The 15,622-nt window shown below is 40.6% G+C and overlaps 1 protein-coding gene across 6 annotated transcripts in view; it reads right to left on the bottom strand.

Moving 5' to 3' along the window:
* The window catches only part of ralgapa2 (Ral GTPase activating protein catalytic subunit alpha 2), a 538,758-nt gene that overhangs the window by 393,377 nt on the left and 129,759 nt on the right, over nt 1–15,622 (bottom strand). For all 6 annotated transcript variants that reach the window (XM_063056244.1, XM_063056246.1, XM_063056245.1 and 3 more), the window contains exons 4-5: nt 5,950–6,007; nt 3,464–3,507 (exon numbers count right to left, since the gene is read on the bottom strand). In XM_063056244.1, coding sequence (XP_062912314.1) covers nt 3,464–3,507; nt 5,950–6,007 — 102 coding nt within the window. The remainder of the gene's footprint in view (nt 1–3,463; nt 3,508–5,949; nt 6,008–15,622) is intronic.

Genomic DNA, 15,622 nt, shown 5'->3' with positions numbered 1-15,622 from the left:
AGGCATGATGCCCATAAGTCAGCACAGATGGGTTGAGCCAAATGACATGTTTCACTGCTAAAAATTTTTTTGAGAGCTTTGAGAAGTTGGTCATGGCTAGAATCAACTCCTGCTTAAGCAGGGGCCTGGGCTCACTGCAATTTGTCTATCACTGCAATAGATCTACAGCAGATGAAATCTCACTGGCTCTCCACTCGGCCTTGTATCACCTGGACAAAAGCAATACCTACTCCAGGCTAACAACAGGAATTCTGCAGATGCTGGAAATTCAAGCAACACACATCAAAGTTGCTGGTGAACGCAGCAGGCCAGGCAGCATCTATAGGAAGAGGTGCAGTCTATGTTTCAGGCCGAGACCCTTCGTCAGGACTAACTGAAGGAAGAGTGAGTAAGGGATTTGAAAGCTGGAGGGGGAGGGGGAGATGCAAAATGATAGGAGAAGACAGGAGGGGGAGGGATAGAGCCGAGAGCTGGACAGGTGATAGGCAAAAGGGGATACGAGAAGATCATGGGACAGGAGGTCCTGGATGAAAGACAAGGGGGGGGGGTGACCCAGAGGATGGGCAAGAGGTATATTCAGAGGGACAGAGGGAGAAAAAGGAGAGTGAGAGAAAGAACGTGTGCATAAAAATGAGTAACAGATGGGGTACGAGGGGGAGGTGGGGCCTTAGCGGAAGTTAGAGAAGTCGATGTTCATGCCATCAGGTTGGAGGCTACCCAGACGGAATATAAGGTTTTGTTCCTCCAACCTGAGTGTGGCTTCATCTTTACAGTAGAGGAGGCCGTGGATAGACATATCAGAATGGGAATGGGACATAGAATTAAAATGTGTGGCCTCTGGGAGATCCTGCTTTCTCTGGCGGACAGAGCGTAGAACCAATATATAAAAGGCCACATCGGGAGCACCGGACGCAGTATATCACCCCAGTCGACTCACTGGAAGACCGCTTTGCTGAACATCTACGCTCTGTCCGCCAGAGAAAGCAGGATCTCCCAGTGGCCACACATTTTAATTCCACATCCCATTCCCATTCTGACATGTCTATCCACGGCCTCCTCTACCGTAAAGATGAAGCCACACTCAGGTTGGAGGAACAACACCTTATATTCCGTCTGGGTAGCCTCCAACCTGATGGCATGAACATCGACTTCTCTAACTTCCGCTAAGGCCCCACCTCCCCCTCGTACCCCATCTGTTACTCATTTTTATGCACACATTCTTTCTCTCACTCTCCTTTTTCTCCCTCTGTCCCTCTGAATATACCTCTTGCCCATCCTCTGGGTCACCCCCCCCTTGTCTTTCTTCCCGGACCTCCTGTCCCATGATCCTCTCGTATCCCCTTTTGCCTACACCTGTCCAGCTCTCGGCTCTATCCCTCCCCCTCCAGCTTTCAAATCCCTTACTCACTCTTCCTTCAGTTAGTCCTGACAAAGGGTCTCGGCCTGAAACGTCGACTGCACCTCTTCCTATAGATGCTGCCTGGCCTGCTGCGTTCACCAGCAACTTTGATGTGTGTTACCTACTCCAGGCTGCCGTTTATTGATTACAGCTCACTGTTCAACATAATCGTACCCTCAGTTATAATTAACAAGCTCCAAAACGTGAGCCTCTGTACCTTCCTATGCAACTGGAATTCTCGACTTCCTCACCGGGAGACCACAATCTGTGCAGATCAGAAATAACATCTCCTCCTCACTGACAATCAACACTGGCATACCTTAAGGATATGTGCTGAGCCTACTGTTCTACTCTCTCTAAACCCATGACTACAGCTCAAATGCAGTCTATAAGATTGCTGCAACACTAATATAGTTGGCAGAATTTCAGTGTGACAAGGAGGCAAATAGGAACGAGATACTGTAGATCAGCTGGTTGAGTGGTGTCATAACAACTTGCATCAACGGTAGTAAGACTGTGGAGCTGATGTGGACTTCAGGAAGAGGACGCCGAGGGAACACATACCAGTGCTCATTGAAGGACCAGCAATGGAAAGGGTGAGCAGTTTCAAGTTCTTGTGTGTCCAGATCTCTGAAGATCTATCCTGCGCCCAACATATTGATACAATTACAAAGAAAGCACAACAATGGCTTTAATTCATTAGGAGTTTGAGGAGATTTGATATGTCATCAAGAACACTCATAAATTCTACAGATGTACTGTGGAGAGCATTCTAACTGGTTAAATCACTGTCGGGTATGGAAGGGCCACTGCACGGGATTGGAAAAAGCTGCAGAAATTTGTGAACTTAGCCAGCTCCATCATGGGCACTTGCCTCCCCAGCACTGATGACTCTTCCCAAAGATGATAACTCAAAAAAGCAGCATTCATCATTAAGAACCCCCTTCACCCAGGATATGCTTTCTTCTCATTGCTGCCATCAAGGAGGTGGTACAGGAGCCTGAAGACGCACACTCAAAGTTTCAGGAACAGCTACTTCCCCTCTGCCATCAGATTTTTGAAAGTACAGCAAACCTATGAAGACTACCTCACTCATTTTCACCTTTTTACACTATTTTTAAACTTTATATATAATATATATACTTATTGTAATTTACTGAATTTATTAAGTATGCAATGTACTGCTGCCGCAAAACAACAAATTTCACTACATATGCCAGTGATATTAAATCTGATTCTGATTCTGAAATATTTTAGTTAACGCTGCAGAAATCTCTCCCTTGCTTCCCATAGTAATCTGAGGTATATCTTGTCCAGCCTTGGGGACTTATCTATCCTAATGGTTTTCAGGAGCTTAACCTCAATATGCTCCAGCATATTAGCCTCTTCTATATTGACCTTTCATTCATCAATGACCCTCTTCAGATGAGCACTGCAGCCAAGTATTCATTAAGGACATCCTAACGCCTTCTCCAACTCAAAGCATGTTTCACCCTTTATCCCTGAGTAGTCCCCACATTCTTCACATACATCTAAAATGCCTTGGGGTTTTCCTTAATCCCACAGGCCAAGGCCTTCTCATGTCCCCCTTAGCTCTCCTAATTCCATTGTTAAACCTTTCCTGGCTACCTTATCATTTTCAAGAGCGATGGATGATTTTTGTGTCCTAAACCTTAAGTATGCTTCCTTCATCCCCTTGATTAGATGTTCCACATTTCTCTCATAAACCATGAGACTGTTATCCTGCCATCCTTTCCCTGTCTCAATGAATAGCATATTAAACACAGATATCATCCGCAATGAAGTTGGCACTGTCTTGTGACTATCTATTTCATTTAAGAACAAAGCTTTTCTGGAGGAAAACTCAAAATAGAGACATTTAAATGAATTATTCTCACAAACCTCTGAACTATTGTTGTAAAATAAGCCAAAGAATTGGATGTTTAACTTACAGTTTGTACCTACTGACAGTATCAAATAAGAGCCAAAAGAAGCACAAAATAAGGGAGGTTATAAATATAGAAGGAAACAGTCTCTTTAAACGTAATAAGTTAAGTTTTTTACCTTAATAGAATTTCCAGTGTGCAGAAGTTTCTTCAAAATTGAGCCTATTTTGTTGCAAAATGGAAGTTAAACATTGCAATTATAAATAATACATGCAGCAATTGACATTTTTAGCATAGTAAAGACAAAATATCTAAATTAATTCTAAATATCTCCACCACCTGTTACAGATAAAAATACTTAAATAAATAATAAGAAAATTTAAAAACTTAATTAAATCTTAAATCTTAAATTGGCATGTAAAACTAACAACACATGAACATATAAAAATCCAAAGCAACACATGCAAAATGCTGGAGAAACTCAGCAGGCCGGGCAGCATCTTAGGAATGGAATAAACAGATGACATTTTGGGCCAAGACCCTTCTTCAGCACCTGCGGGTGGATTATAAAAATTTATCTGTAGGTGATCAAACTTCTATTTTCTATACTCAAATCTACAAAAATAATCCCAGCACTGGATGATTTTCTACTTTCTGCTAGACCAATAAGCTTTTTCTTAACTTATAAAGAATCTTCTGTTTGGTAGCTTCTTTCGAACAAGTGCTCTCTGGTACCCTGAGTCTACCTGCCCAAACCTTGGACAAAGTTCTGCAAACACTTTCTGAAATGCTACAATTTAAAAAAAAAACTCAAAGATGAATGATAGCAATAAGGAATGTTGCTGAGAACCTCTGGAAAGTTTCCTTCTCTTCAATATGGACCATGAGATCTCTTCTGCCTACGTGAAATGTTTAATATCTGGTCCAAGTCAGCATCTCCAAATAGGTAGCATTCCTTCAGCAACACAAACTGAAGCCAATGTAGACTACATCTATTATGGGATCAGAATCCACAATCTCAATCAAGGCATTTACTTTGGAACTAAACAAACCACAAGAAATGGGTTAATAAAAACAGCAAATGTTATAAATATTCACGTCAGCATTTACAAGGAGAAAAAGTGATTTAAATTTTGATTGGCATTCTAACGAAAGGTCATCAACCTTAAATATTAATTCATTTCTCTCTCCACAGACATTGCCTGACCTATCTAGTTAAAGCAATTTATGTTTTAATTCAGATTTCTGCAAGATTTTGTTCCTGGCAAATGAACAAACAATTTCCCAGGCAATTCACCAAGCACACTGTCAAAAGGAAATAATCTTCCTATTTTTATTTTATGTTACAAATCTGCAAAAATATCCATCTTTCCATGGTCTCAAAAGATATATGTTTCTAATAATGACTGTATTGGAAAGAAACTAAAGTTATTCAAAGAAGTTTAAATTCTAATTTTCAATATTTATTCCCAAAAATTATAGTTCATGATTAAGTTTATTTCCAACATATTTGGTTTCATCAAGTATAAATATGGAAAAACTTAATGCTTAAAGGAATAAAAAGAAGCCAAGCAATCTGATTCTTGCAACTCTAGTCTCATGTTTACTCCCTCCCCCAACTCCCTTCAATTTAACATTTGCGCCCATGGCTTCAGCCATCTGACCCGGAGCTCCCTGAATTCCTACCCTAAATTTTCATCCTTTTTCTTCTTTAAAACCTAGAACAAAACCCTTCTCCCCACAACTGATATTAAGCTGCACCTCCTTGTCACATTTCCTTTCAGCTTAATGTCAATTGTTGCCTATTACGAAACGTCCTCAAATTACATGTCTTCTTGAAATAAAGAAACAACCTCTGCCCTTTAGTCCTGACCTTCTATTTCCAAGTATTATTCGCTTTGATATGTCTATTGTTAAATTGTCATTAGCCTTAGACACTCAGCAGTTAATTACAAAGCAGATAAGAAAACCACAGGAAAAAACTTCCACTGTGTTTAACTAAAGGATCTCAGCAGCAAAAATATTTTAGCAAGGAGAGAGCATGACATGTATACCATGCGAAAAATGTCAGCATAAAACAAAATATGCTGAATTCCTTTAACAAACACCAACAGGGGACTTTGGAAAACAATTGATGACATTTTTACCTATCAAATAAAAGGCACTTGACACTCAAATGAGCTAGAAAATGGAAACAGGAAAGTAAAAAAAAGATTTGGCAAGCATTATAATGCTTATGAAATTTAAGGAAGGATGAAACTGAGAGGGAAGCCTAAAGAACCTAATGAAATCCCGATTGTCACTTACATAGAAACAATGCACAAGAATACTCTTGATATTTTGTTTTTAAATGTGCTGGTAAAACTTAGTATTATAGGCTAAAGGGGTTAAAAAATATTAACATACCACAGAAGTACAAATATAAATTAGTAAGGGGAAGTAAATTTGTATAACAAAAAAAATGTTCTAACAGACATTTAGATTTCTTATTTAAGAGATACAAGAACTTTATCATTCAATTAGTACTTGACTCTCTGCAGTAATTAAAATGATATAGATTACAGAAATCAAAATATTTTGAACAAGCATCGAATTTGATCATCCAAAATTCTTATGATATTTGTGGATTACAGATGTTTAACAAATATGCTCCATTCTTCTTACCTATACTGTGGAACTGCCATCTACTATTAATCTTCTCTGGAAGAAGTTGAAGTATTTTCTGTTCAAGGTAAACAAATTACAAACTGAGATGCGCACATCCATATAATGTCTCTAAAACCACAACTCACAAATGATCTTACTTAAGCATATTATTAGTTCATTCAAACTTTATTTTCCATTCAAGTTTTGATGTTCATTGATATATCATTTTAAATACATTTCTTTGATGTCACTGCAGAATAAAAAAAACAGGTAACACAAACAACTTTCAGTTCTTCAAATCAAACAATGTTGGCAGTATCTTTTTAGGAAATATCTCTCATTACTGACAGATCATTGCAAGCTGTAAAACTAAACAGATGAAATATATTAGACAAGTTCAGCTGTAGAGCAGCATATGTTAAAGTAATAATAACCTTGGGTAGGTGCAAAGCTATTTATTCAGTTAGTTATTGGATTCAACCTTTACATTTCGGCTAGCAGATACAAAAGTTTTTGGTTTTGAATCTACCAAAGTCCTTGCTTCCAACAGGAGAAAAGGATGACCACCTTCCTGCAGTTAGATGGTTCTCAAGATTCCAATTATCCATTTGTCCTTAAAAAAGTAATACAACACATAATTTGTTTTTTTTATGTTGCTAAGCACGAAAGATGAGTCATGGTGTAAATGCTACTTTGCTTTAAACTTCAATAATGGTGTCTTGCTAGGAGCACACTGAAGGTTTCCCACTGAATAGCTACAATGAAAAATAATTATCATGTCTAACTGAACCACAATTCGTACTTTGGGAATCACAGAGAGCCAAAAAACATGAAAAATCCCAACTTACATGTGTAAAGCTTTAATTCATCATCTTCAAATCAATATACTGGCATTTAAACTAAGTATTACTTAGCTCAAAATATCCAGTCTTAAATTTTGAAAGATAACTGAAACAGATACATTGAATTTTGGTTAATTGGGACACATCTGGACTAGTACATTTTGGCCCAATTAAGCGGCTGTTCCAATTAGCCAAAGTTTCATGGAAATAGTTAAAAGGTATAAAAAAGACAAACTGCCATTTAAGAGAGTAACATTTTATGCATTTAAATGAAGTACAGAGCAAATTAGAATACTAACAATACCTGTATAATATTACAAAAAATGTGTATTAGTTCCTAATATTTATTGACTGAGGAATTTTAAAATTTATTTATCGATACAGCATGGAATAGGACCTCCCAGCCTTTTGATACACGCCACCCCAGCAGCCTCCAACAAACCCTATTAACCCTAACCTAATCATAGGACATTTTACAAGGATCAATTAACCTACCTGGTTTGTGTTTGGACTGTAGGGGGAAACCAGAGCACCTGGGGAAAACTTATGCTCATAGGAAGTACAGACACCTTACAGAGGGCACCAGAATTGATCTTCAGAACGCCCTGAGCTGTATTAGTGTTGCGCTAAATTCTACACAACCCCACTTCATTTCAGAATTCATTGTCATGTTCTTTTGATTGACTGTAAGTGAACAAAATCAGCACAGATACCTAGTGCAGTTAATGGTCTGCTTTCATATAATGCTTTTGATAATTGCATCCTTCAAATCTTCACTTTCATTTTAACATTCAAGATGATTGTTGATTCCTTCATAATTCCTAACTTGAAGTAGTAAAATCGTTTCGCTTTCTCTCTCGGCCACTTCTGCCATCTCCAAGCCTGAATGCTTGAAACTGCAGTGAGCAAAACTGCTTCGAAGTGTCTTACTGCTTATTTCTCGCCAAAAATAAGTGACAAAGATCACTGCTTTTTGAACACAAACACACACAGCTAATGCTATTTTAAAACTGATTGTTCTGAGCATGGTGTAGAGCCTAACAGCCACGCAAGTGCACGTGACTGACACTAGTTAGAAACTGTACAGAAACAAGTAAGTGGCATAGTTTCCCAAATAAATGAATGAAATCCCAGCTATTTTATTGATTTAGTTTTTGCCCTTGAAGAGCTGTCCCGAATAAACAGCTGCCTTGATTAACTGGTAGTCCAATTAACTGGAATCCACTATATTACTATAATATTCAGAAGACCACTATCATCACAGTACCCAAGAAAAACAATATAACATTCCTCAATGATGGCTACCTGGTGGCTCTGAAACCCATCATCATGAAATGCTTTGAGAAGCTGGTCATTGGACACATTAACTCCAGCCTTCCAAACAACCTCAACCTACTGCAATTTACCCACTGCTAAAATGGACACCATCTCCCTCGTCCTACAGAGCAAGTGAACAGTAAATAAACCCCTGCAAGACCATTGTTTATTGACTCTAATTCTGCCCTCAATACTATAATTCCAACCAAACTCCTGGAATGGAACTCAATACCTCTCTTTGCAACTGGATCATTGACTTCTTGATCAATCATCATAATCATGCCTCTGTCACCACTATCCTCAACACTGATGCTCACAAAGCTGCATCCTCAGCCCCCTACTTTCGAAACACTCATAACTGCATGGGCTAGATTCATCTCCAATGATTTAGATAGTACCACCATTGTGGGCCACATCTCAAATAATGATGAATACAGGAGTACAGGAAGGAGACAGACAGCTTATTGACATAGTGTCATGACATTTCCCCTCGATGTCAACAACATAAAAGAGTCGGTCAATGACTTCAGGAAGGGGGTGGGTGCTATATATGCTCCAATTTACATCAATAGTGCTGAGCACTGAGAGCTTCAAATTCCTAGGAGCAATCAACACCTTCCTTTTCCAACCACAGACATCCCTGCCAAGAAAGCTCACCAATACACCTACTTCCCCAGGAGGCTAAAGAAATAGGGCATATCCCTTTTGATCCTCACCAATTTTTTACTGATGCATTACAAAAAACATGCTATCTGGCTACATCACAGCTTGGTATGTCAACTGCTTTGCCTGTGACAGCAGGGAATTGTGAATATAGTCAGCACATCACTGAAATGAGCATCCCCTTCCTGGACTTTTTACATTTCTCTCTGCCAGCACAAGTAAAGACCCTACCAACGTTGAACATTGTCTCTCCTCCACATTAAGCATTAGATAGATAGATAGATAGATACTTTATTGATCCCAGAGGAAATTACAGTGTCACAGTAGCATTACAAGTACACAGATATACAAAAATACAAAGATTTAGAAGAGAAGTAAGAAAGAATTTTAAAAAAAGTTACCTCAAACAGTCTAATGGAGGGGTGGGGGGGAGTCCATCACTTCCCCGGCTATAGGTTGACTCATTATAAAGCCTAATGGCCAAGGGTAAGAATGACCTCATATAGCGCTCTTTGGAGCAGCACAGCTGTCTTAGTCTATTACTGAAAGTGCTCCTCTTTTCAGCCAAGGTGGCATGCAGAGGGACAGATCTATTGTCCAGAATTGCCAGGATTTTCTAGAGGGTCCTTCGTTCTACCACAGCCTCCAGTGTGTCCAGTTTGACTCCTATAACAGAGACAGCCTTTTCACCACAGAGAAGATTGTACTGGCAACAACAGACTGGTAGAACATGTGAATTAGAGGCCTGCCTACTCGAAAGGACTTTTGTCTCCTCAGGAAGTACAGGCAACTCTGGCCCTTGTACACCGTCTCTGTGTTGGTGCTCCAGTCAAGTCTGTCATTCAGGTGCAGCCCCAGGTACTTGTAGGTCCTCACCACTAATAGTAACAGGGAGCAGTGCAATCTTAGTCTTCCTGAAGTCCATCATCATCTCCTTTGTCTTACTGATATTGAGCTGATTCAGCTTGCATCATTTGACAAAGTCCTTCACCAGAGTCCTGTGTTCATCCTCCCATCCTCCCTCTATACACCCAACTATCGCTGAGTCATCAGAGAATTTCTGCAGATGGCATGACTCAGTGATGTATCTAAATTAGATACAAAAGGGTGAAAGCAGATGCCATCAGGCTCAAGGACAGCTTCTATCCTGCTGTTGCAAGGCTATAGATGAACTCTTGACCTCGCAATCTACCTCGTTATGATCTCGTACCTTATTGTCTACCTGCACTATACTTTCTCTATAACTGGGACACTTTATTCTGTACTTTGTTATTGGTTTACCTTGTACCTGTACTACCTCAATGCACTGTTGAAATGAATTCATCTCCACGAGCAGTATGCAAGATTATTTTTCCACCATACTTCAGTATTTTACAGCAAAAAACATTTTTATCCATTTATTCTACAGGGCAGAGATCTAGGATGAGCACTTAAGAGCTGATGTTTCAAATCGATTATTCTTCAGAGAATGGAAATGGTGAAATTAGTCCAATTAACTGACCACATTCTTTCTTCTTATAAGCTTAGAAGATATTACTGTCTTTTTAAGGGGTTTAGTGGAGCCTGTGACCACAAGAAACTGCAGATAATTATGGATACAACTCAGCACATCACTAAAGCCAGCATCTCTTCCAGGGACTACTCATGCTTCTCGCTGCCCTGGTAAAGAAGCCTGCATAATTTAAAGCCCCAGCCACCCCAGACATTCTCTCTTCTCGCCCACCACCTACATCAGACAGAAAGTAACACAGCTTCAATGACAAAAGTTTGACTCTAACTTCTAGTGCTGCCTTTGTGGGGTCCTTTGCATGAGTGCATGGATTTTCTCCTGCATCTCAAATACATCTTAGTTTGGAGGTTTATTGAACCTTGGGTAACCAGCATTTCAGTTTTAATAACAGATTTACAGGAAATGTGTTTCTTTTTAATTTTCAACCACTTATAAATCTTTGGATAAGAATGTATACAGAGAAAAAGGTAGAGAAGTGACTGGAAGGTTAAAAACACAATAAAATTATCGAGTGAAGGGAGCTCAGTGATAGATTTTGCATGGGCATAGTTCCAAAAGAGAGTTGTTGCCATTGGCAGGGTAGTGGACAGAGATTACAGCAGATTGATATCCACAAATCTGAAATATGCAACCATAGTAATCAGTAAAGCGTTCAGGTCTTCATGGAAATTGCATTCCTCAGGGCATACAGGTATAATTACCATTAGTACACCTCTTTTAGAGGAGCACCAGTGTAACAAAACAAAACCTGCTTTCTGGAGTCTGTTTGAATAAATTCCACTGTTACTTCCTAAGTGCTCTCATCTAGCTTTTCTACAATGATCATGGTTCCCTCTAAGCTGCGCATGTGCACGGCTGCACAGTAACTGAAATGCTCCCATGCACATAGCCTTTGTTGTCATGCAGCTACAATTTTTTAATATAATGTTTTATTAAGATACTGTGCAGTTTTCAGACTGTATTCAAATTTCATGCTTAGAGCAATGGTTGATCCGTGCAGTTGAAAAAAAATTAGAGGGAACGCTGCCTCTGATACACACAAAATTCAACAGCTGTTGGTGTCAAAGTACGCGTCAATACAACATTCTTTCAATAATTGATGTAAAATATTTGACAACAATGGATTCAGAAATACCAAAATAAATATTTCTGGTTGTTTGAAGAGATTAGCCTATTTGTTATATGTACATTGAAACATCCAGTGAAATGCGTAAACACAAGAAAATCTGCAGATGCAGGAAATTCAAGCAACACACCCAAAATGCTGGTGGAACGCAGCAGGCCAGGCAGCATCTATTGGAAGAGGTACAGTCGACATTTCGGGCCGAGACCCTTCGTCAGGACTAACTGAAAGAAGAGATAGTAAGAGATTTGAAAGTGGGGGGGGGGAGGGGGAGATCTGAAATGATAGGAGAAGACAGGAGGGGGAGGGATGAGACTAAGAGCTGTAAAGTTGATTGGCAAAAGTGATACAAGGCTGGAGAAGGGAGAGGATCATGGGACGGGAAGCCTAGGGAGAAAGAAAGGGGGAGGGGAGCCCAGAGGAAGATGGAGAGTAGGTAAGGAGTTATAGTGAGAGGGACAGAAGGAGAAATAAAGAGAGGGAGAAAAAAAGGGAAATAAATAAATAAGGGATGGGGTAAGAAGGGGAGGAGGGGCATTAACGGAAGTTAGGGAAGTCAATGTTCATGCGATCAGGTTGGAGGCTACCCAGACGGAATGTCAGGTGTTGTTCCTCCAACCTGAGTGTGGCTTCATCTTGACAGTAGAGGAGCCCATGGATAGACATATCAGATTGGGAATGGGATGTGGAATTAAAATGTGTGGCCACCGGGAGATCCTGCTTTCTCTGGTGGACAGAGCATAGGTGTTCAGTGAAACGGTCTCTCAGTCTGCGTCGGGTCTTGCCAATATATAGAAGGCTGCACCGGGAGCACCGGATGCAGTATATCACCCCAGCCGACTCACAGGTGAAGTGTTGCCTCACCTGGAAGGACTGTCTGGGGCCCTGAACAGTGGTAAGGGAGAAGTGTAAGGGCATGTGTAGCACTCGTTCTGCTGACAAGGATAAGTGCCAGGAGGGAGATCAGTGGGACGGGATGGGGCGGGGGGACGAATGGACAAGGGAGTCACGTAGGGAGCGATCCCTGCGGAAAGCAGAAAGGGGGGGAGGGAAAGATGTGCTTGGTGGTGGGATCTTGTTACAGAGAATTATATGTTGGACGAAGGCTGGTGGGGTGGTAGGTGAGGACAAGGGGAACCCCATTCCTAGTGGGGTGGCGGGAGGATGGGGTGAGAGCAGATGTGCGTGAAATGGGAGAGATGCTTTTGAGAGCAGAGTTGATGGTGGAGGAAGGGAAGCCCCTTTCTTTAAAAAAGGAAGACATCTCTTTTGTCCTAGAATGAGAAGCCTCATCCTGAGTGCAAATGCAGTGGAGACGGAGGAATTGCGAGAAGGGGATGACATTTTTGCAAGAGACGGTGGGAAAAGGAGTAGTCCAGGTAGCTGTAAGAGTCTGCAGGTTTACAGTAGACATCAGTAGATAAGCTGTCTCTAGAGAGAGAGACAGAAAGATCAAGAAAGGGGAGGGAGGTGTCAGAAATAAATGCAGTGAAATGCATTGTTTGTGTCAATGACTAGTACAGTCCAAGGATGTGCTGGGGTGGCCCAAAGTGTCGCCATGCTTCTGACACCAAAATAGCAAGCCCATAACTTACTAACCATATGTCTTTTAAAATGTAAGAAGTAATTGGAGCACCCTAAGGAAATCCATGTGGGTATGGAGATAACATAAAACTCTTTACAGACAACTGCGGGAATTGAACCTCAATCTTCCAATCTCTGGGGCTGTAAAGTATGATACTAACGCCATGCTGCCAAGCACGCTTACTATCAATACCCAGCATTCTGAGCAATGCAGACAGCAAAATCAGCTTTTTACTTGTGAGCCCACTTAAGGAACTAAAAGCTAGCAGCATGTTTGAGGGAAACAAGTATAGGGCTCAATGATCAAAGATGACCATCAATGGATAATCAATTCTGCAAAGTATTTGAAGACTCCAATATATTTTGAACAGGTGTTTTTTTATATATTTGTTCTTTCATTGATTGTGGGCATCCCTGGTTAATAATTAAGCATATATTGCTAGTTCCAAACACCTGCAAGGAAGTAGTATGTCACCCCATCCATCTGTTGAAGGTACTCACATAATGCTATTAAAATAGGAATTCAAAGATTCTGAAACTGGCAGTGATGTAAAACTGAGAGAAGAGAGTGGTATGATGAAAACATTACCAACACAAGTCCACTTCACTGTCAAAACAGGAGTCAAACAGGACTGTATAACTACACCCACCCTATTTGTCATTTTCATTGCTGCCATCCTTCACCTCACTGGCCAAAACCTGCCGTAGGGAATCCCAATCATGTACAGAATAGACAACAGGTTTTTCAACCTCAAGAACAAGATTAGCACCACCACTATCATGGAGCTTTGGTATGCGGATGATACCACCATCACATTACACTCTGAAGAAGACCTCCAATGTATCCTGAATGGCTTTGCTAAGGCATATAGAACCCTAGGTCTTGTTCTGAATATAAAAAAGACACAGGTCCTATATCAGCCACCACCCAACCAGCTACTTATCCAGCCCTCCATAAAAGTTGACGATATCACCTTTGAAAATGCAGACCACTTTCCCTACCTTGGCAGTATTCTCTCCTCAAAAGCAGACATCAACTCAGAGAACAACCACTGCCTGATTAGTGCTAGTGAAGCCCATGCAAGATTAAGTCTTGAAGACTGCAACCTACAAATCAAAACAAAAGTTTTGCTCTATAGATCAGCTGTCCTTCTTACATTACTGTATGGAGCTGAATCATGGACCACCTACAGGACACACCTGAAAGCCTTAGAACATTACCACCAAGGAACCTTACAAATGATTTTGAGGATCGGCAGAAAGGACAGACACACTGACACCAGTGTACTGGAGAAGACCAACAGGAACAGTATTTCTACCAAGATAAAACAACACTAACTTGGATGGATAGGTCATGCCATTTGAATGCCTAATGCACATCTCCCCAAACAGATCCTTTACTCCCAGCTGAAGACTGGTCAACAAGACCCTGGTGGGCAAAGGAAACTCTTCAAAGATAACATCAAAATCAGCCTGAAGAAATTCAACATTACATCTAAAAAACTGGCAAGACATTGCTCTCAGAAGATGCACCTGGAGGAAGTGTGTTCAAGAGGGAGCTGTGCTACATGAGAATGACCTCCACTGTTCTACAGAGAACAAATTGCAGCTGCAAAAGGAGAGAATGAACAACCAAAAGACCCAACCACTACCCACAGTCACCACTTACTTGTGTACGCACTAGACTAGAATACATGGATCCCAGATCGGCCTCTATAGACACCTGAGGACCCACCAATAGACAAGTCCTTAGGAGAACATCTTACTCGACTCAAGTGATCACACTATTACTATGTTTTTCAAGTTCTGCTATGTTAAATCATGAAATTATTTAAAATCAAAGTAATTGCACATGAAATTGAACACTGCAATAGTGTGCACAGTAACCTCAGAATTTATGTTAAAAATTCAACGACAAAATAGTCAAGATGACTGCAATTAATCCTGGGATTCCTGCAAGAATGATTTACAGTAAGATACTCTCCTCAATTACCTTTGTACTCAGTACATTCTCCAACCAGTGAGGCGGTTCCCTTCGAATTTATACTTAACTTCAACTTCAGCTTTCATTGAAAGCATACTCATGAAATTTAGCCAATATCCAAGGGCATACTCCTGACCTCCGGAATTCAGCTTGATTATCCCTATTGGACCAAAGCTCCAATGACATCTGGCACAAGGTATTGATAAGCATGTGTCACTTGAAAGCATTTACAAAACTATCATTAAGTACTTTTTGATAACAATTCCACTAACTAAATTACGATCAAATTACGAGTCCATGATCGGACTCAAGCCTGGCTACGAAAGGAGGAGGGTTGGCCATGGAGTAAGTCACCCCATCCCGAAAAAGCACAGTGCAACAGAAACGCCAAAGACCTCATCCCTGGAGGAGGAAGGATACACCAAAAAGATAGGCTACACCTGGTAACATTTGAAAGACTGGCCCAGGACAGAGGATTGGTGTGCTGCTGTCAATGGCCTCTGCCCTGTAGGGGTGATGGGCTTATGAAAGAAGAAGAAAAAGAAAAAGAATATCATTGGCTAGTTGGATTTATTCCTACTTTTTTAATTTCAAGGAACAGATGAGAGCTAACCCCCAGCTGCTCAGAAACCAGAAAGCCCAGTTTAGGTAAAAATGGTGTACTCCTT

This window comes from Mobula hypostoma, chromosome 8 (genome assembly GCF_963921235.1).
Source record: "Mobula hypostoma chromosome 8, sMobHyp1.1, whole genome shotgun sequence".
Classification (NCBI taxonomy): domain Eukaryota; kingdom Metazoa; phylum Chordata; class Chondrichthyes; order Myliobatiformes; family Myliobatidae; genus Mobula; species Mobula hypostoma.
The sequence above is the reverse complement of the archived record's forward strand: the minus strand, read 5'-3'. Positions and strand labels throughout refer to the sequence as shown.